The sequence below is a fragment of the Salvelinus sp. IW2-2015 genome, unplaced genomic scaffold, assembly GCF_002910315.2.
Source record: "Salvelinus sp. IW2-2015 unplaced genomic scaffold, ASM291031v2 Un_scaffold1150, whole genome shotgun sequence".
Lineage (NCBI taxonomy): Eukaryota > Metazoa > Chordata > Actinopteri > Salmoniformes > Salmonidae > Salvelinus > Salvelinus sp. IW2-2015.
In genome coordinates, this window is record NW_019942756.1 from 129,275 (window position 1) to 149,540 (window position 20,266).

The 20,266-nt window shown below is 45.2% G+C and overlaps 1 protein-coding gene across 1 annotated transcript in view; it reads right to left on the bottom strand.

Annotated features, from left to right (window-relative positions):
• Nucleotides 1-644: 644 nt before the first annotated feature.
• The window catches only part of LOC112069912 (protein FAM193A), a 35,099-nt gene continuing 15,477 nt past the window's right edge, over nt 645-20,266 (bottom strand). Inside the window, 20 exon segments of the mRNA XM_024137306.2 lie at nt 645-1,611; nt 3,510-3,591; nt 3,775-4,648; nt 4,989-5,330; nt 5,696-5,882; nt 10,021-10,321; nt 11,372-11,701; nt 12,506-12,722; nt 15,184-15,287; nt 15,290-15,313; nt 15,316-15,357; nt 15,360-15,462; nt 15,682-15,825; nt 16,244-16,400; nt 17,570-17,824; nt 18,227-18,339; nt 18,462-18,536; nt 18,761-18,835; nt 19,055-19,202; nt 19,439-19,563. Of these exon segments, the coding sequence (XP_023993074.2) occupies nt 1,518-1,611; nt 3,510-3,591; nt 3,775-4,648; nt 4,989-5,330; nt 5,696-5,882; nt 10,021-10,321; nt 11,372-11,701; nt 12,506-12,722; nt 15,184-15,287; nt 15,290-15,313; nt 15,316-15,357; nt 15,360-15,462; nt 15,682-15,825; nt 16,244-16,400; nt 17,570-17,824; nt 18,227-18,339; nt 18,462-18,536; nt 18,761-18,835; nt 19,055-19,202; nt 19,439-19,563 (3,792 nt within the window). The 3' untranslated portion in view covers nt 645-1,517.

A 20,266-nucleotide genomic window follows, 5' to 3' on the forward strand; every position in this document is an offset into this window, starting at 1 on the left:
GAGTTCTGTGAGTATCGAAGAGCCAGAGTGACTTATGTTCTTCTAGAGGACTGAGGGCACAAATAACACATAGTCAAGTCATGATAGTCAAGTCAGCCCCTTACCTTTTCAGTCACTGCTACGAGAACATGGGGTCCCACAGGACTCAGTCATAGGTCCACTACCGATTGATACAATCAGTGGTAGAGATCCAGGAAAGCACACGGTACTCCACGTGACTCATTGTCCCGTCGTCTAGTGTGGCTGCACACCCCAAATGGAGAAGCATCAGTGATGTCTTTATWTGCCAAACATTCCCTGAGAGCACAACCAGTAAATATGAATCACCTTGAGGAGGACGGTAATGGTGAACAGTTAAAGTCACTTAGTATTGAAGGGATGATAGTGCTACAGAATCTTCTTAGCCTACAGCTCTCTTGAATCTATTTCGATGTATAATGTGCGGATGGACATGATTTACAATCTCCACCAGAGGAGGTCCATCCAGGTACGAAGGTGAGACTGGACCTCCCCTATACATTTGAGGAAAATGTACAATTACAACAACAAAAAATACTCCTAAATTAAACTATACTAAATATACCCCCCCACACTGCATTAAAGATGCACCACCAAGGAAATAAGCACAGACAAGACACACATCCTGCCATACTACTGTATTCCATCTTTCAAAAAAGAAAGATAAGATTTTAATATTACTTAACAATATGTTAAAAGGTAGCCAGTTTGGCTTCAGTGTTAATACAATATACACTCTATAACAGATTGATAGTGTGCATTGTTCTTCTCTTCAATTTCATTCTGAAAGTATTGTGATACAAGCTGGATACAAGTCAAAAATAGGAAAGAAAAAACTGTAACTGGTACACTTTCACTTATCGTTTTTGTTAAATGGAACTGAAAAAAAAGAAAAGAAAAAAAAAGAACGTTGTCAAGTATTAAGCCAAGTGGGGCAGGGGAGTGCGGCAGTCCATGCCCATTCCCTTGTCAGTTAACTGAATGAGATGCCGTGCTAGGAATCATGGGTAACAAGGGGATAGTAAGCCACAATAACTGAATGAAAGGCTAATTCATTAGATACATCTCATTTTTTCCATGTGTGTCTGTTTTCAGAAGGCATACATAGTAAGCATCTTTTGACTACGAATCAGCCMAAAAAAAAAGAGAAAATGAATTTCAGAACATGGCTTTAAGTCAAGAGAAATGCCCCTCAGACTAAAAGGACACAAACAAGCAATAAAAACAAAACCAGGTAGAAAGTAGCATTTTGTAATTTTTCTTGTGTCATTTAATTGAGAAAAACAAAAACAAATTCTCTCTCAAGAGTTCTGCTTGAGGATCAGAYCAGAAGATGGGTTCATGGTAGAACCGCACAGCAACAAGGAACAAGGCAGCGTGGGTGGGCACAGCAGGGCTAGGTGATGACGGGGTCTGTGATAGCAGTTTGCATGTGGGGGGAGTGGGTGCTGATTGCTTCCTGCCACAGTCTCTTTTTCTTTGCCCTACGGGAGGTCCCATCAGTGGGCGGYGAACGTTGCTTTCTTCAAGCTAAAGTTTGACCAGTTGATGGACAGCCGTTGTCGGGTCTGCCTGGCGGAATCCAAGCAGAACCTGGGGAGGGAGGGAGAGAGATGGGGAGTTAAAGATCTACTCTATGCAACGTTTTCCACTCGGGGCATTTGGAGGAGGGAAGTACGCTCAAGCTAACTACCAATTATCTCTCCTTCCTCCTGAAGTGTGCATTTGTTCACTTCCCTTCATTGATTTGAAAGGACTCCACCAACMTAATGCTTTTGTATTTATGGGAAGTAGTGAACAAGTGCACACTTCAKGGGAAAATGTATATTATTGGGGTTGCACCAGTAGTCCTCTCCACGCCCACAAGCATAAATTTAGGAATACAAGTCATTTGTTTTAATATTTTTTGTGGATTTAATGACAAATTGAGTCACATAATAGATTATGCATAAACTCAGCAACAAAAAAACGTCCCYTTTTCAGGATCCTGTCTTTCAAAGATCATTTGTAAAAATCCAAATAACTTCCCAGGTCTTCATTGTAAAGGGTTTAACCACTTATAGACGGTAGGCAATTAAGGTCACAGTTATGAAAACTTAGAACACTAAAAGAGAGCTTTCTACTGACTGAAAAACACCAAAAGAAAGATGCCCAGGGTCCCTGCTCATCTGCGTGAACGTGCCTTAGGCATGCTGCAAGGAGGCATGAGGACTGCAAATGTGGCCAGGGCAATAAATTGCAATGTCCGTACTGTGAGACGCCGAAGACAGCGCTACAGGGAGACAAGACGGACAGTTGATCGTCCTCACAGTGGCAGACTACATGTAACAACACCTGCACAGGATCGGTACATCCGAACATCACACCTGCAGGACAGGTATAGGATGACAACAACAACTGCCCGAATTACATCCGGAATGCACAATCCCTCTATCAGTGCTCAGACTGTCCGCAATAGGCTGAGGCTGGACTGAGGGCTTGTAGGCCTGTTGTAAGGCAGGTCCTCACCAGACATCACCGGCAACAACGTCACCTATGGGCACAAACCCACYGTCGCTGGACTAGAGAGGACTGGCAAAAAGCGCTCTTCACTGACGAGTTTCGTCTCACCAGGGATGATGGTCGGATTCGTGTTTATAATCAAAGAAATGAGCGTTACACCGAGGCCTGTACTCTGGAGCAGGATTGATGTGGAGGGTCCGTCATGGTCTGGGGCGGTGTGTCACAGCATCATCGGACTGAGCTTCTTGTCATTGCAGGCAACCTCAATGATGTGCGTTACAGGGAAGACATCCTCCTCCCTCATGTGGTACCCTTCCTGCAGGCTCATCCTGACATGACTCTCCAGCATGACAATGCCACCAGCCATACTGCTCGTTCTGTGCGTGATTTCCTGCAAGACAGGAATGGCAGTGTTCTGCATGGCAGCGAATAGCCCGGATCTCAATCCCATTGAACACGTCTGGGACCTGTTGGATCGGAGGGTGAGGGCAAGGGCCATTCGCCCAAAATGTCTGGGAACTTACAGGTGCCTTGGTGGAAGAGTGGGGTAACATCTCACAGCAAGAACTGGCCAATCTGGTGCAGTCCATGAGGAGGAGATGCACTGCAGTACTTAATGCAGCTGGTGGCCACACCAGATACTGACTTACTTTTGATTTTGACCCCCGCTTTGTTCAGGGACACATTATTCCATTTCTGTTAGTCACGTCTGTGGAACTTGTCCAGTTTGTCTCAGTTGTTGAATCTTATGTTCATACAAATATTTACACATGTTAAGTTTGCTGAAAATAAACACAGTTGACAGTGAGGACGTTTCTTTTTTTTGCTGAGTTTATAAACCATCCAGCTTCACTTCAAGCCAGATTCAATTGAAATACTTCGCAGCTAAGCTTTCGGACAGATCGTTTAAGCATTTTTGTCTTTAAACAAACCTTTATGGAGTCAGTGCAAAGCAAGAGTCATTTGAGTGAATAGAATTAGGCCCGTACCTTTTGAAATACTCCACCTCCCTCTCAGTCTCGTCCATGTCAGTACTGTCCAGGTCAATGTCTTTGGGCAGGAAAACATCATCTGCAATAAGAGAACACTCGGTCACAAAATGCCAAGTTAACAATTGTAAATGTATGTTTCACATTGTCCCCGTCTCAATATGTCTGGATGTTGTATGCTGCACTTCTGCAGCCCTGAAAATAACCATCCTACAGGGATAAATAAAACTGCACACCATAACCTAGCCGAGCATAGCATGCTGACCTATTGAGTTGTTCATCTTGTCAGCCTTCTTTTTCTTGTTCTTCTTGGACTTGGCCTTGGGCTGGGGGGATTCTGCGCTGAGGGGTTTGCCGTTCTGCTGGGGCTGCTTCGTCTGCGAGGCAGGGGGTGGGGAGGGCTCCATCAAGGGTCCGCTCTTCTCCTCTTTCGCCTGGCTCGCCGACTGCTGATGGTGCTGCCTTTTCCCGTTGCTCCTCTCCTCCTTCCTGGGTCCCGGTGYCAGAGGGGCGACCGGATCTTCCGCGGGAGGCCTGGGTCGGGTCACTTTGACGTCTTGTGGTAGTTGTGGTGTACCGTTGGTGGTGGTCGCCYCTGGCGTTTTCTTGACCATCGTCGTCTCGCTGGCGGATTGCCCGATTGGCTGYTGCTGTTTTGGCTTGGCTTTGCCATTGGCCTCTGTCGTTTGGCGTGCGGCGGAGGTACCGTTGAGAAGGAAGGGGGCTGGGGAGTTGGGGGCATTTTGGGTGAAAAGGGCCGGAGTAGGGGCTTTCTCCCTGCTGCTCTTTGGGCTGTGCTGTGAGGGGGGAGGATGGGGCCGGGGCTGGGGTCGGTGCTCCACTCGGGGATCCTTGTGGCCAGGGAGGCGCATGAGGCTGTGCAGGAGCTGGCTCTTGCCGTTGCGGAGGTTCTCCAGGACATTCTGGGCCGTCTGTTTGAGGGGCTGGGGGTTGTTCTGAGGTACGGGGGCAGGGAGCGGGGTGGCGAGCTCCTTGGCCTTCTCCTTTTTCTTCTTGGCGGCACGGAGGTGCTGCAACTCTTGCAGCCGGAGGAGTTCCCGTTGGAGGGCCTCCTCCTCCCGACACCGCCGCTCCTGCTGCTCGCGGACCTCCGCCTCCAGACGCACCTTCTCCTCCATCTGAGACACACACAGACACACGCACAGTTCATATCCAGTTGGTCCTTTGCTTCATTTAGTAACAAAAAAAAACGATGGTTTGAACCAACTCCCYTTTTGAACTAATTCCTTTGCACCAATGTTAAAATTACACCTTGAAGGGTTAGTTCAGCCCAAAATTAAATACTAAAACATATCATGTGTGGATTATCAGCGCAACTATAGACCACTTTTGAGGTCAAAATGCCTGGGGTGAACTATTACTTTAAAGTGACACTTTAATCACAACACTGTCGTCTAAACAAAAAGGGATAACACTTGAAACACCTTCAAAATGTTGAAAAACTCTTTAAATCAATACCTTCTTCTGTTTGTGGCGGGCCCGCTTGGCGGCCTTGGAGCTGGAGGCGGGCTTGTTGTCGCTGGCGCTGTTGATGAACTGCAGCAGGTCCTCCACCCGCCGATGGTCCTCCACCCGCCGATGGTCCTCCACCCGACGGGGGTCCTCCACCCGACGGGGGTCCTCCACCCGACGGGGGTCCTCCACCCGACGGGGGTCCTCCACGCCGTCGGCGGCGCTGTCACGCTCCACCACGGCCGGCTGCTCCTCCCTCTTGGGCTGCTCCTCCTTCCGCTTGGTCAGACGTAGACGCAGCTTCTCGCGCATTTCCGCGTAGTTGCGGCTGGTGGGCGCCGCCGGGGGCTAGGGGAGGAAACAAGGAAATAGGGTTAGATTATTCTGGTAGTTTGAGTTAAATTGTGTGTGGAATATCAGAGCCCTCAATACTATCTGGGGTGAGTTACCCCCATACAATGTAAAATGTGTCGGGGACCTAATCAAAAGTTCTATTGAAAGTGCCAGCTCTCTAGACTAGGCCCGTTCAGCTGCTGGCTAGACAGTGTCCAACAGGCCATTCTAGTAAAGATTTAGATATTGTATTCTACATAATGTCAGTCTATATCATTAAACACTATTACAGACTTCTGTTTCTGACTTTTCTGTAAGTTGATACATAGTAATATACTCATATTAGTACATGAGTATATGCGTGTGCGTGCATGTCTCACCCCGCCGTGGCCAAAGAACTCGCAGTAGCAGCAGTCACAGTACTTCCCTTCCTTCTGGTTGGTGGAGGTGGAGGTGGAGGAGCTGTGCTCCGAGCAGCTGTCCTCGTCCTGGCTCTCCTCCCCGTCGTAGCCCTGGTGGTCATACGCCCCGTTTCCCTCGCAACGGTGGCCCTCACACTCGGGGTCACTAGATGGGGTCAAACGCCAAGGTCAAAATGTCAATGTCATGCCAAAATGTAGTAGTTGAAGCCCCGGTAGGTGAATTTCACCCAATAAATATCRGAACTTTCTGTACTGTCAAATAAAGCGCTTCCAATTGAATGTATTCTATTTTTCCAGAAGGAACCTCAGTTGTGACAAGTCGGATAAGACAAAGATCTATAGTAAACATATAACCAGCAACATTCACACATGACTGATACAAATGCTTACAAGGTATACGCAAGATCAATGTGTAGCAGAAATATCTACTTCATTAAAGAGCTGTGCTATACAAGATAAACATAATGTAAGTCACACAAACACATTCTTCACTTAAAAGCCGTACTGATACCGATACAAAACTGTTAGTAGCGCTCTTGGTTTAAAGAGGTAAAAGACCTGAGCCTGTTCCCTGGTGGCAGTACTGCATATTGGTTGTCCAGTGGATGTGTGAGATCCAAAAGTATTTCTTTACCCCTCTTTGTAAACATAGGAGAGCCTTTCACCTTCTCCCTACAATCTTACCACTGACCTGCACAACTCTCTAGGGTATTCTGACTTGTGAGGGAGCCAAACTTCTAAGTTTACGAAGGAAGTACAGTCTGGATTGGTATTTAGATAACACTGTCCCAAAGTTGGCTCCTAAGTTCAGCTTGTTGTTAACTATTGTACTGATGGCAATTGACTTGGAGCAAATCAGCTCGACGGCTGCTTCCTAAAGTCCATGATTAGGTCTTTGGATTTCAGCACCAGAGGTCAAACTTGTCCACTTGTGGACTGAATCAGGTCATCAGATGTGCCAAGATTAGCAGTGTCATCTGAATATTKTATGTACTGTATGTTCTCTCAGGGCAGGAGCTCCTACAGTCCTCCGTATAGGTAGCCCTATGCTGCACTCACAGTTGAATCTCACCAATGGTGGTCTATTTGACAAAAAATATAAAATCCACAGAATGAGTTTGACTTAGGTTCATATTCAAAAGTTTCTGACCCATTAGATATGGCTGTATAGTGCTAAAAGCACTGGACAAGGCCACAAACACCATCCAGGCATAGGACTTAGCAAGGTGTAGTACAGTAGGAACACAAGAACATCATCCACGCCGTTGCTTATAGGCAAATTGAAGGGGGTTTCGTATGTGGGAGAAAACCAAACACTCCAAACTTTTCATTATGACAGGCGTTAATGCAACAAGGTGGTATTCGCTGAGGACAGCAGAGCGGATCTTCTTGGGCACTGGGAGTATGATGGATCATTTCCACAGGGCTGGTACTGTATGCTCCCTCAGTGAGCGATTGAACAGCTCACAGAACACACCTGACAATTCCTTGGGGCATGAATTCAGTTGCTGATGTTGTCTGAGGCAGTCGCTTTGTTTACTGACATTAGATGTGACACCCTATCGACGTATGCTTCCTCTATAACCAAATCAGCTTTCCTTKTGCTAAAGATAAAAATTCACACAACAGCTCATCCTCCTCAGTACTGAAGTCCAGACTATCAAACCTAGAATAAAACGTGTTCAGACTCTTGGAAAACTCAATGCAATGTTCTTTTGATYGGAYATTGAGCTCAGTGTGGTTAGTTGGTAGTCCAGAGAGGGTTTTAGGCCCTTCCAAGTACCCCTCATCTTTCCATCCTGGAATAGTCCTTCACCCTTCAATAAAATAAGCAAAAAGGGTTACAAAGTGGTCTGTTCAGCTTCAGCTGAATACGCTTTGATTCCAGCCCTATTACCAGAGGAAAATGCTATTTATTTTCGAATTTAACGTCGTTTTCAGTTCCTTTGTAATGCAGGGCATATTATTTGAAAACACAAGGCCGCCAATTCTATAATCAGACAAAGCCTCTAAAGTCTCATCCAGTGTGACATTTTCCGAGAACAGTCCAAATCTGTACTGTCAAAGCAGTCTCGCAGCACCGCCCTGGATGTTTCATTCCACGGTTTGACTCATTTATAGACCATTCCCTCTCTCTGTAGTTTAATTCGGTAGGCTGGAATGAGGTGGACTGCATTATGAGCCGCAGTGCTTAGAGGAGCCTTCTGAATAGACTGGTGTTCTACTACGCSTTGTTGCACATGTAACATATTGCTGATAAGAAGGAAGAGTCTTTTTGAGAGTACAGCTGTTGAAATCCCCCAGTTTGACTAAAATCGGGGAGTCCGGGTGATTTTGACTATGCGCTGCACGCAAGAAGTGATAACAGCTGCAGTGCAAGTAACATTGGCTGTGGGTAGTACATAGACAAGAGTGATAAAGAACTGACCGAAWTCACGGGCCAGGTACTTTGGTCTGAAGGAGAGGGATAGTAGCGCCACATCTGATGAGCAGTGCGATTCCAGAGTGGTACAATATACTACAATACAAGCTAGATCTACTCAGGCTTTTATAAAGCTAGCCAACGTCAGTTAGCTTCACACTCCAGCTGAGACTTCATTGGTACTACGACAGTGGATATTGCTCGTATGCCTGCCGCTAACTCTATGAGGCTTGTAGCGGGGCGTGCATGTCGAACACCGAATTCTTGATTGAGACAATGCTGAAAAGTCWAAAAAAAWRAATAATAATAATAATAATTTTWAAAAAATCTATGGGCGAGTCAGTGCCACATTTTTGATTTGTGCCCAAATCAAAATGATTTTCGAGTTATCTTGCAAATTCAGCAGGCTATGGTGTGAAAGAGGCCGTTAGAAGTGCCGTCTCTTTTATTACGTATCTTTAATGTCGTCTTTGGTGTGCTAATCAATGCAACAGCAGCTTCCCCCCCCCCCGCTCCTAAAATAATTGTATTAGCCTAGTCATACAAAGGTGTGTGAAGTTTCAGAGGCATTTTGTCATGAATAAATGTATGATGTGCTAGGTATTCTAAAATTACTATAGTTAACAAAATAATAAATACAAGATTTACTCAGTCATCTTCTTCAACTAAAGGGGATGATGACACAATCTTTCAGAGAGGGAGGGATTATGATTTCATTGGTCCTCAAACCACAGCTCAGACAGCTTCATTCAAGGTAAATGGAGTTAGCCTGACCTGGAGCAAGTTAGTTCTGAATGACTCGTTGCCATAGAAATGTACCACCTCTGTGCTTTTCCCATGTCTGGGTCATGCCTGTATGGTGCTCCGAATCCAGCAAAGCTCAGCTCTGAGTCAATGATGTGTCATCTAACCATGGTTCAGTAAGACAGATCAAGTTGGCCCTCTCAGTATGCCCATTGGAACTTAACGTTGGCATGTAGCTCATCCATTTTATGAAGTAYAGAAGGGAGCGATAGGCTTCCAATGTTCTTATGAGTAATGTTATGAGTAAGACCTAGTTGTGTAGAAGCCCACTCAAAGCATCAATGGGTGGTTACAATTCAATGCTCTCCAATAGCCATGGAGCGGTAGTAGGCAGAAGTTTTGCCTTATCAACTGATACAGGATCAGACTTTAATTAAATGGCCAATATTAGTATTGGGAATAGGTTAATCTAATCCTAGAGCTGTGACATGCCAATGCCTAACCACTGATACAGGCTAGGGTGTTCCCCTACTCTGACCAGAGTTGGTGAAAACGCACTTTGGTGATGACATTTGCCTTCTTTACAGTTTACCAAGACAAATATGATTCTTCCTGTTCKGAATCGTTCTGTGGGTTCTTTCTCTAACATATTGTAATGAAACAGCAGGGAGCAGGTCTYGAACCCTCCACCTTCTAGCCCGAAGTCCAGCGCGCTATCGACTGTGCCACAAAAGCATGCTCGAGCGGCAGAGTCGATATCCGCGCTTATAAACCCAGGGTCATTACAACATCATTATATCCAAAACGCCAGATTTTGTAACCTAATAATTCCGATTATAAGCACCGAGCTCTGTTGACAGTAGTGTAGCTTTCTCGCTGAAACTTTTGAGGATTATACATATTTTTGGTCAACGTCTTCCAAGTTGTTTTCTGCAGGTCGCAGAAAGCAAAATTAGCATGACACGAGCTGAATTAAAATGTAAAAGGCTTTGAAAATAAAGCTTGCAGTACACTCAGGCCTTGATATTTTCTCATCACTCTAATGGTYAATGTTAGTATCAGGAGTAGGTTAATCTGATCTTAGATTTGTGTTAAAAGGAAACTTAAAGGGAATGACCTGCACACGCTGGGCGGGGCGCTAATGGCCCCGTCGGCTGGGGCGGAGGCAGGCGGCTCGGCTGGGGACAGGCACATGCCCTGGTGGTGRGCTTCCATGAAGCCTGGGGCGGCCGTCGTTAGGAAGGGCTGCGAGCCCATGCTGGGGTAGTGGTGCTGGGCGGTGCTGCCAGGGGCAGGTGGCAGGGCTGGGCCAGACGAGAGGGGAGGGAGGGAGGCCAAGCCCGTGGGGCTGTTCCTAGGGGCGATGGGGCCAGGTTGTTGCCTATGGTCCTCTTTACCTATATTGTGAAATACRTCACCTGGCAGAGACAGAAGAAAAAAAACGAATGCATACGAAATGATGAACATTCAGCAGCTGGTCAGTGAAGATCRGAGACAATTTACATGAAGTCATCTCAAATGCCTCAATGGAGGAAATACATTTACAATCTACCAACAATAAGTSACACCCATGTATTTGGGTCATCAGATATATTCTGACCTCTGCTTGTCTATTGTGTATTTGGAACATGTTAATTTACAACCAATACTGCAAACACAACACTTTCCCTTTCTCAGGCAGCTTTCCTGTGACATCAGTACAGATCAAGGAGATGTCAATGAGAAGAAGCTAATCCAGGCCATTGAGACGCAGCCTTGGGGCTAGTGACTGCTAGCCGTAAGCCCCCCCCCCCCCCCCCATTTTGTCACATATGTACATATCAACAAGACATGGAGATGATGCAACTTTAGACTATGCAGATATGGCTCTGCTCCAATACCCACACTAACATACTTCATATAGCTTCTGCATGCATCCCAACCGAAAAAGTTCAGMAGAGTTTATTATGAAGACATTGTGATATTATTGTTTGTTTTGGACTGTTTGTTCGGGCACTATTATTTTTTGGGGGAGGCAAAAACGAAGTCGGTAGCCAAAGTCTACGCCCCTTCGTTGGTGATTGGTCAACAGTAGATATTCTTCAATAGTCTTTGTTGTCCTTCTACGACATACTTTTTAATTGAGAAATGCTGCACCAAACATCTTAGTTAAATGTAAAAATGCGCGACTAAGATCTTCTCGTCAAAAACGTCAAAACTAATGGACGGATTTCTTGAGTTCTTAGATGAATTCTGACTACAGCGTCTCAAAATGGACAAACAGTACTACTGCTGCTTTTATCAAATTTTTCAAACGAAGATCTTTTAAAGGGAGTACACGAGCCCACTAATTCGGTGATGAAGCATGCTTACGTCTTTAGAATTAACCAAACGTATGCATGTGGTGGTGTGTAAGTATGGATATTGGAGCGTAGTAGTGTGCCATTGGGCGAGCCCAAAGCTGCGCTCCTCCTCCTCCTCAGTTTTACCTAAGGAGTTGGGTCTTTTAGATGAAACTTGGATGTGATTATTACTTGACTGGACAGTGGTTGCCGTGCAGGAGACTGAGGCGGTGGAGGCAGAGGTGGCCATCACCACTTTGTTGGCCTCCAGGAAGGCATCTTGGAAATTGTAGAGACACTTCTTCTTGGCGGTGTTCTTCCTCTCCCTGGGCAGSGGCTGTTGCTGCTCCGACGGCGAGGGTGGGGGGAGGTGAAGTGGGGTGGACTCGGCCGAGGCGGTGTGGGCATGGTCCCCATAGCCGGAGGAGGGCGGGGGGAGGGGCACGCCGGGGTGGTGGGGTGATCCCAGCATGTCCCCTGGAGATGAAGACAAACATTTTATTTGTATTTATTTCGCCTTTATTTAACCAGGCAAGTAAATTAAGAACAAATTCTTATTTACAAGGATGGCCTGGCGAAAAACATTTGAAAAACAAGAGTTCGCCGCATGTGTAAGATCCTGTGTAAGTCTAAAGACGGGTGAGAAAGAACATTGGACAAACAATAAGGATGGCTGTCACTGTACATTGAATTCTATGGCAAGAGGGTGGAACAATTATACTATAGTAGAATGAACACTGAACCTTGTCRGGACCCATCCTTGTGTAAACTACAGAGACTAAGTCAGAAGGARGAGGAGCTGGGGGAAGGAGGCTGAAATGGGAGTGGAACTCTTACTACAAGATCAGGCATGTAGTTGCAGGCAATGGAGCTGGGAGCTGAAATAAAAATGAGCCCCTCCTTTAGCCTACAGCAGGGATGGCAGAATCATCCTTCTCTTGGAGAACTACTTGGTATGCAGGYTTTTGCTCCACCCCCATTGTACCACACCTGATTTAGCTAATTAAGATGAATTATTCCGTGTGAGCAGCTGGTTAGTAGAATCAGGCGSGCTATATTAGGTTTTGTAGTGAAAGTCTGCAGTAGGGTAGCTAGCTCAGGGGGTGAAGTTCCCACACAGATCTAGGATCAGCTTTCCCTCCCCCAATCTTAACTGTAACCATTAGTGCGGAAAATGCTAAACGGACCCAGTACCAGCGTCAAGGGGCGATTTCACCCTACACCAGCTCTCCAGGAGGAAGGTTGGTCGTCCATGGGCTAGATGAAGAGGTATGTTCTCACCTGGCAGGGGCTCCTGCAGCAGCACTGATGGGTTCCAATTCTTCATCATGGCAGCGTCGCAGATGTTCTCGAACTTGAGCGAGAGGCACTGCAGCGAGCTGTTCCAGTCGCCAGCGCCGCCGCCAAAGCAGTTCTGGTAGACGTGGTCCGGTAGGGAGGGGCTGAAGGCCTGCTGCTTGGGCCCTGTGTGGCTCGATGTGGGGGAAGGGGGGAGAGGCTAGGAACAGGATAGAATAGTTCCGTTTGATCTGACAATCTTGATGGTTGTACAGTTGTCTCATAAAACTGAAGGACCTCGGCGTTACTCTGGACCCTGACCTCTCTTTTGAAGAACATATCAAGAATATTTTAAAGTGCAGCTTTTCTCCATCTTCGTAAAAAAATCTACAACTTTTTGTCCAAAAATTATGCAAAAAAGCTAATCCATGCTTTTGTCACTTCTAGATTAGACTACTCCCCGGCTACCCGGATAAAGCAGTAAACTTGGATAGTGCCAAACACGGCTGCTAGAATCTTGGATAGAATCAAAACATTTGATCATATTACTCCAGTACTGGCTTCCTGTTAAGGCTAGGGCTGATTTCAAGGTTTTATTGCTAACCTACAAAGCATTACATGGGCTCCTACCGTACGCTACAGTCACAAGACGCAGGACTCCTTATTGTCCCTAGAATTTCTAAGCAAACAGCTGGAGGTAGGGCTTTCTCCTATAGAGCTCCATTTTATGGAATGGTCTGCCTTACCCATGTGAGAGACGCAGACTCGGTCTCAACCTTTAAGTCTTCACTTCACTTTAAGTCTTCATCTCTTCAGTAGGTCCTATTTTTTATTTATTGAACTGTTATTTAACTAGGCAAGTCAGTTAAGAACAAATTCTTATTTACTATGATTGAGTGTAGTCWGGCCCAGGGGTGCAAAGGTGAACGGCAAGACACTGGAATGACGAATCGCCCTTGCCGTTTCTGCTTGGTTGGATCCCCTCTCTCCACTGGGATTCTCTGCCTATATTACGCGGGCTGAGTCACTGACTTACTAGTGCTCCACCATGCCGGCCCTAGGACGGGTGCAGTATCTATGGTGCAATAGTCTGTGCCAGGGRCCTAGGTTCAGTCTATCCTATCTGGTGTAATTATCCTGTCTTATCTGTTGTCCTGTGTGCCTGATGACTTYAGCCTAGCTCCTCTMKRGKKYTSYSYYTYKMGAGAGTTTTTCCCTTGCCAAATAAATGTGACTGATTGATAGTCCTAGACTAAAAAGCATTTTCCATTGATCTTGCTTTTYAGTCCAAGAGTAGGCTTAATCTGGGTCCGGGAAACTGGCCCTTGGTGCTTGGACCCTCAGCCCATATTAATTTGGTGTCTGTGAAAAAAACTGCCAAAATAATGCCAATAAATGCAATAAGGACACAGAACCAACTGTATTTGCTTGGACCCTTAGGATATTTTCAATAGTGACAGCTTTTTACAACACTTGGCATAACCAAGCTGCAATCTCTCATAGTAGATAAGAGCTCATTTGATACAGTGYGACCATGTGGCATATCCATGGAATTACAGTGAAACATCCAACCAAAAAAAGGTATGACATAGTTGAATCACTTCCTTGTGATGTAAATCCCCTGAAGGGAATGTATCAATGGGTGAATTCGTTTTGCATGGCCCGGTGCCCCGGTTGGCTGGATATTTCACTTAAGGACCAATGGAATGGTCCAAAATGCAAAAACTCCACCCACCCGGCCATGCAAAACAAACTCCACCAATGAAAAGTTCCCAAGGTGAAAACACCCTAAATKACCAGTTAAGAGGGATGAGAGGTGTTACCACTCAWATCATATCCTTAAACTTAAATAAATGTAAATCCCCATCAGTTTTCTAGACAAAGTATAGCCAATAAAGTGTCTAACTAGGGCTGTGACAATAATGGAATTTTTGGTAACAATTATCATGCAAATGACCACGGTTACTCAATTGTCGTTGTGTTGAATAATGTTTTGAGCTTATAATGCATCTTTGAAAATTTGCTACAACATACCTAATGAATATAACACAGCTTTGGTGACACCACTGTCTCAAAAACAAATGGTTTTGACTGCTTGGGAACTTTTGGAAATTCAGCTTCTCCTCCCGACCTCTCGTAAAATTATTACAAATTTTACCCGATYCATGTAAAAATGAAAAACTGCTATTGGGTAAACTATACATAGTTCAATCCCCCATTCTCCTAAAATGAATGTACTAATACTATTATGACGATTATAATTTTTTGTTCATGGTCATTGTCCATAACTGTTTATACAATAACTGTGCTAGCCATATCTGTGTGACTATGGCTGTATCCCAATACCCATAAATTACTTCCATTCATTGTCTCCTCTCCCTCAAGACCGTTGAAATGGTTTTCACCTATCAACACCCTTAYAGAGCAGTGGTAAGATCAGTAAGGGACACAAGTAAAGGAAGCCGTTCAAGACTATTGGTGCACAGCCTGTATCTGTTGAGCATTCAGGAGTTAATATAAGCTGCCCCTAACCACTGACACAGGGTCAGATTTCATTCACCCCGCCCCCTCGGACACCCCAGGTCAGTATTGGAAGTAGGGTAATAATCTAACCTTAGATTTGTGGTTAAGGGTAACATCTACCCTTAACCCTTGTTGGTGGTATGTGTGTGTTCACTCACCTTGCTGTGTGAAAGGGGGGGGCTGGGGTAGAGTGTGGGGTGCAGCAGGGGCCGGGGCATGTGGGAGAGGTTATGCAGGGGCAGGTGGCCGTGGATGTGGGGTAGAGGTGGAGGGCCGAGTGGCTGGGGGTCTGTTGTTGCCCTCAGTGAAGAACTGATGGTGGTGGCCGGAGGGGGCGTGTGCTGGCGGGGGGAGAGGGGGGGAGCTGGGCCCAGGGGGGGGAGGGAGGAGGACAGGTCCTGGTTGCACACGTGGCACTCACAGGCGTGCTGTTCCACCTGGAATGAGAGAGAAACAAGATGGCTACCGTGAGTTTTACTTCATTTGCACCAATGTGAGCATTTTACGCTAGATGGCGACATACACAATCGGCTGTGTTCYCCATGCATTGGAATCTATTCAAATTTAATATAATCTCTCTCTAGGTATTCTACATCTCAGTAGGTTAACCTGATACCAATTCTACCTCAAGCCCTAGTTGTGTAGTGTGGTTGTACCTGTTGCTGTTGGTAGTAGGGCGGAGGGCTGTTGCTCTTCCCTGGGGAATGCTCCCTCCGCTGGCCCGGAGGCTCCCCGCAGCACTCCTCGTCAGCCTCCTCCTCGTCGCCCTCCGACGAACTACTGCTGCTCCCTCCAGGAGACTGGAGGGAGAGGGGAAGAGAGTAGTCAGAGGAAGAGGGGAGAGTGAGGGGAATGGAAAGAGAGAGATGGGAGGAAGTAGGCAGAGGATGAGAGAAAACAGAGGGAGAGAGGGGAGTGAGGAGGATAGAGATGGGAGAGAGAAAGGAAGCAGGAATAAGTAAGAGTCAAAAGAACATTTCCTCAATCAAATATTTCCCAGTCCAGGAACTTGGACAGAGAAATTCAGCAGCGAAATGTGTTAAACTTGCATCAAGGGCACCATCACTCACGGTGTATGGTGAAGTAGCCCCAGATGCTGATCTTGGGCCAGTTTTGCATTTCCCCCACTAATGGTTAAGGTCAGGATGGGGGGGGAAGCTGATCCTAGATCTGTACCTAGGGTAAACTACACCCCAGGGCCATCAACCACCCACACACCTCATCTTTGAGCGCCATGTTCTCCCCGCCACCGTTGAGCTCGCTGTGCAGGCCGTTCATGCCGGCCACCACCCCTGGGTCCTCATAGCCGCCCATGGGGTAGATGTCCGCAAACTTGCCCAACAGTGGAGGCACTTCATCGTCGTCACTACCATGGCTAGGAGGAAGAAGAGATAGGGAAAGAGAAAATAATGAAGGTGAATACCAAAACATGTTAACATGATAAAATGATTATAGGAAATTWCATGATTGGAGAGCACATACCTGATAACAAGGAGTTATAACTACATATACCACAAGAGTAACCATAACCATAATAAATACATCTATAACAACATCAACTAGATATTGGGATAAATGCTGGTAGCATGAACTAGAGCTGGGCAATCTGGACMAAAAAAATACACATCACGATAAATTGGATGAATGATAATTGAACAATAACTTTATAACAATGTCCAACAGTTATTTTTTGTAATATTACCCTTAAAACTCCTACTTTGAATACTGTAGCTATGAATTGTCCCATTAACAACTACCCGTATTAGCAAACTCATTTCATACTTCACATTTAAGGGCACCCGAGTGGCGCAGTGGTCTAAGGCACTCAGTGCAAGAGGCTTCACTGCAGTCCCTGGTTTGAATCCAGGCTGTATCACATCCGGCTGTGATTGGGAGTCCCATAGGGCGGCAAACAATTGGCCCAGCGTCGTCCGGGTTTGGCCAGTGTAGGCCATCATTGTAAATAAGAATTTGTTCTGAAATGACTTGCCTAGTTAAATAAAGGTAAAATAATTCTCTAGAGAAAGGGGGATACCTAGTCAGTTGTCCAACTGATTGTATTCAACTGAAATGTGTCTTCCGCATTTAACACAACGACATCCATGTCTTCGGCACCCGGGGAAGTCTTGCTCAGGGGCAGAACGGCAGATTTTTACCTTGTCAGCTCGGGGATTCRATCCAGCAACCTTCCGGTTGCCCCAACGCTCTAACCTCTAGGCTACCTGCCACGCCTAGTAGGGCCCTATATGTTATTTATCGTAATGAACGATATCAGCATAATGTCCACGATAATGTGTTGATAATTTTCAGTTGATCGTCCCAGCACTAGCATGAACTCATAAGCCTGTTCTTTGTTCATTTTAGTAATGTGTATCTTTGATAGATAGGTATTTTTTTACATTATTGTAATGTATTTTTTTTTGTATGTTATTTTATTGCTTTACATGATATACTAAGGTCTTGTTTTGAAAATAAATTTGCTATAATCTGCTGAATAAATACATATTTTTACAACAAAGAACMTGCCACCCCTGGTGGACTTACARGGTGGTGGCGACCCCTTCTGGCAGGATGAGGCGCGAGTGCTGCTGTATGGTGACGGGCGAGCTGGAGGCCGAAGCGGAGGCTGAGCTGCCCCCGGAGGAGAGACTGGGGGGGTGCACCTCGGCCAGGTAGTCCCGGTGCTGTGGGGGCTCCGTGGCCTGAAGCGGCAGCTTGATGTGGAGGTCCTCGGCAATGGGCGWGTCCATGATGCCGCACGTCAGGATGTGGGAGAGGCTGCAGTCGTCGCAGGTGCATCTGGGAGAGGAGGGATGGTTGTTAATTAAAAGGTGGTTTCACAAAGATTGGGTYGCAGGTGGCCAGTGGTGGTGTTCCAGGTCATCGTTTTTGTGGTTAATATATTATATTGATGTGGTTCATGAGATGCTAAACACTTTTATACCCCATTTCCTTTCAGGTCACTGAATAAGGTCACTGGGTACTGGTTAGAAACATCGATTTGTTTTACTTTGGGTTAATAAATTATGATTAAAAACATACCTCGCACACAAGTTTGAATGTCTCATTGGACTTATGTCATACAATACCCACATAGGTAAAAAAAAAAAAAAAAAAAAAATTTGTATTTTACTTTACACGCTACAAAGAAACAAACGCACCATCTGTAAATCGCAGGCTAAATGAGTCCTCCAAACTCACCGTCTTCGATAATTGCAATTTGGACAGTCTGGAATGCTGAGACGAGAGGAGAGCATTCTCATCGTGTCTGTAAAGTTACTGTCACCAGCTAAAGACTTCTTACTGTTGGTTAACTGCGAAGAGAAAAATAATACAATTAATGTACAGCAGATTTAAAAATGTACACGGTCAAAATCTGTCCGACCAGTTTCACAAAAAAAAAATACTATTTCTATAGACTGTTTGTTCATCATACCTGTTCCTCTATAAACCTCCTCTGCTTAAAGAACTCCCAGTCTTCCTTCAGCATCCGTTGTTTTGTTTTCAAAGTCTGGAAATAGGTAGACATTAATTATGCRCTTTGACAGATTGAGGTCGAAAAGTGTCGGCTTTTTAATAAATTAGAGCACCTATTCACCTTTTCTCTGTTGGACTATATAAATAATATGACATAMATAAAATGGGTAAGGGTTAGGGAATGAAAAGATAGCCAATGCTGATACCTAGAGTAATTGTCTTATTACTTGAAATTTAGTTGTGTGATAAACCACTTACATTTTTGCTAATTAAAGACTTATGTGGTTCTGTCCGTTGATTTGTGAGATTCTGGCCCTCCACCTTAAAAAGCAGCTGCCAGAAAGAGAAAACTAGTTGTTAAGCATCAGAAAAACCAAAAGAAACCATTCAAAGGAGACGTATGTGTTAAAAACCTTCAGGACATCACAATATGTAAATTACACGTATTTAAGTTCCATTGTCACACACAAGGAACAGCCCGTGGAGTGTAGCAGAGACAGGGATATTGTGTGTGTATTTGATGCGTTTCTCTCAGTCTGTGTGTGTGTGTACCTGTTCGTCGACGTAGTCGTCAATCCTCTTCTCACACTCCTGCCACTCGGCCGCCACGGCGGCCATCTCCTGCTCCAGCTGCTGGTAGCTCTCCAGCAGGGTCCTGTACATGTCCTCGTTGTACGTGTCGAGGGAGGCCGTGCCATGCCTAATCAGAAATTGCATAATTTTTTTAAAGAAAACATTGGAAACACACAGCTAGGCCAGTTTATCATACCAATGGCCTATTTAGGTTTGAGGATAGACCAGGTTTAATGATGTTGCTATACTAAGACAAACAAAACAAAGGGATTATATAAGGAGTCTATGAAAAAAAAAAGAAGAAGCATACACTTTAATAACACCTCTTCTTAATGGCTGTTTTGTCATTAGACTCAGTCCTACCTCAGCTGTGCAACCAGTGCAGGTAAACTGCTGTGCAGGATGGGCTCAGAGAACACCAGGTTCTCAAAAAGGTGCTTGTTGTGCAGCTCCCACGTCACCTGGAACTTTTGCAAGTGTTCGTTCTCCTGTGGAACCCAGACAAGAAAAGAGTTAGAAACCAAGTTCATGCGTCCTGGCCGGTCAAGCGGTAATGCCGCAGCCTCAGGCACACATGTCTACTGTGTTCGCATAGGGCCGTTTGACACAACCTCGATGTCTTTCCCCATTATCATCCTCTTTCACTATCTGTTAACACATTTTCTTTTTTTTCTAAAATAATAATTCAGAAAATTCCTTAATATACAGTGCGGTCCAAAATTATTGACACCCTTCATAAAGATAAGCAAAAATGACTATAGAAAGATCAAAATACTGTGCTATWTTGTATGCTCAAGCACACATCAAAATCCAAAGAAATGCTTAAATTGGTCACAAAATCTACATTTTGCAATGGCCATGTCAGCTCAGTGCCGTTATCCTCAAAAGGTGAAGTATTGAAACAATCATTTTGACCCCTACCTTTGAGAGATTWTTTTTTATTACTTGATAAACAAAATCACTTTCTCTGAGCAATTGTATTAGTATAAAATGATTTACCAAATTTCTTTGAGCATAAAATATAGCTCAGTATTTAAATCATCTTTATCAAGGTTGTCAATAATCTGGACCTCAATGTGTGTGTGTGTGTATAAAGTAACTGGAGCGACACCATTGTCAGGTGGCTAAATGGCTGCTACCCCATATTCCAGAACCACAGCAGTGGCAGCTGTCTAGGCTGATGACTATTGT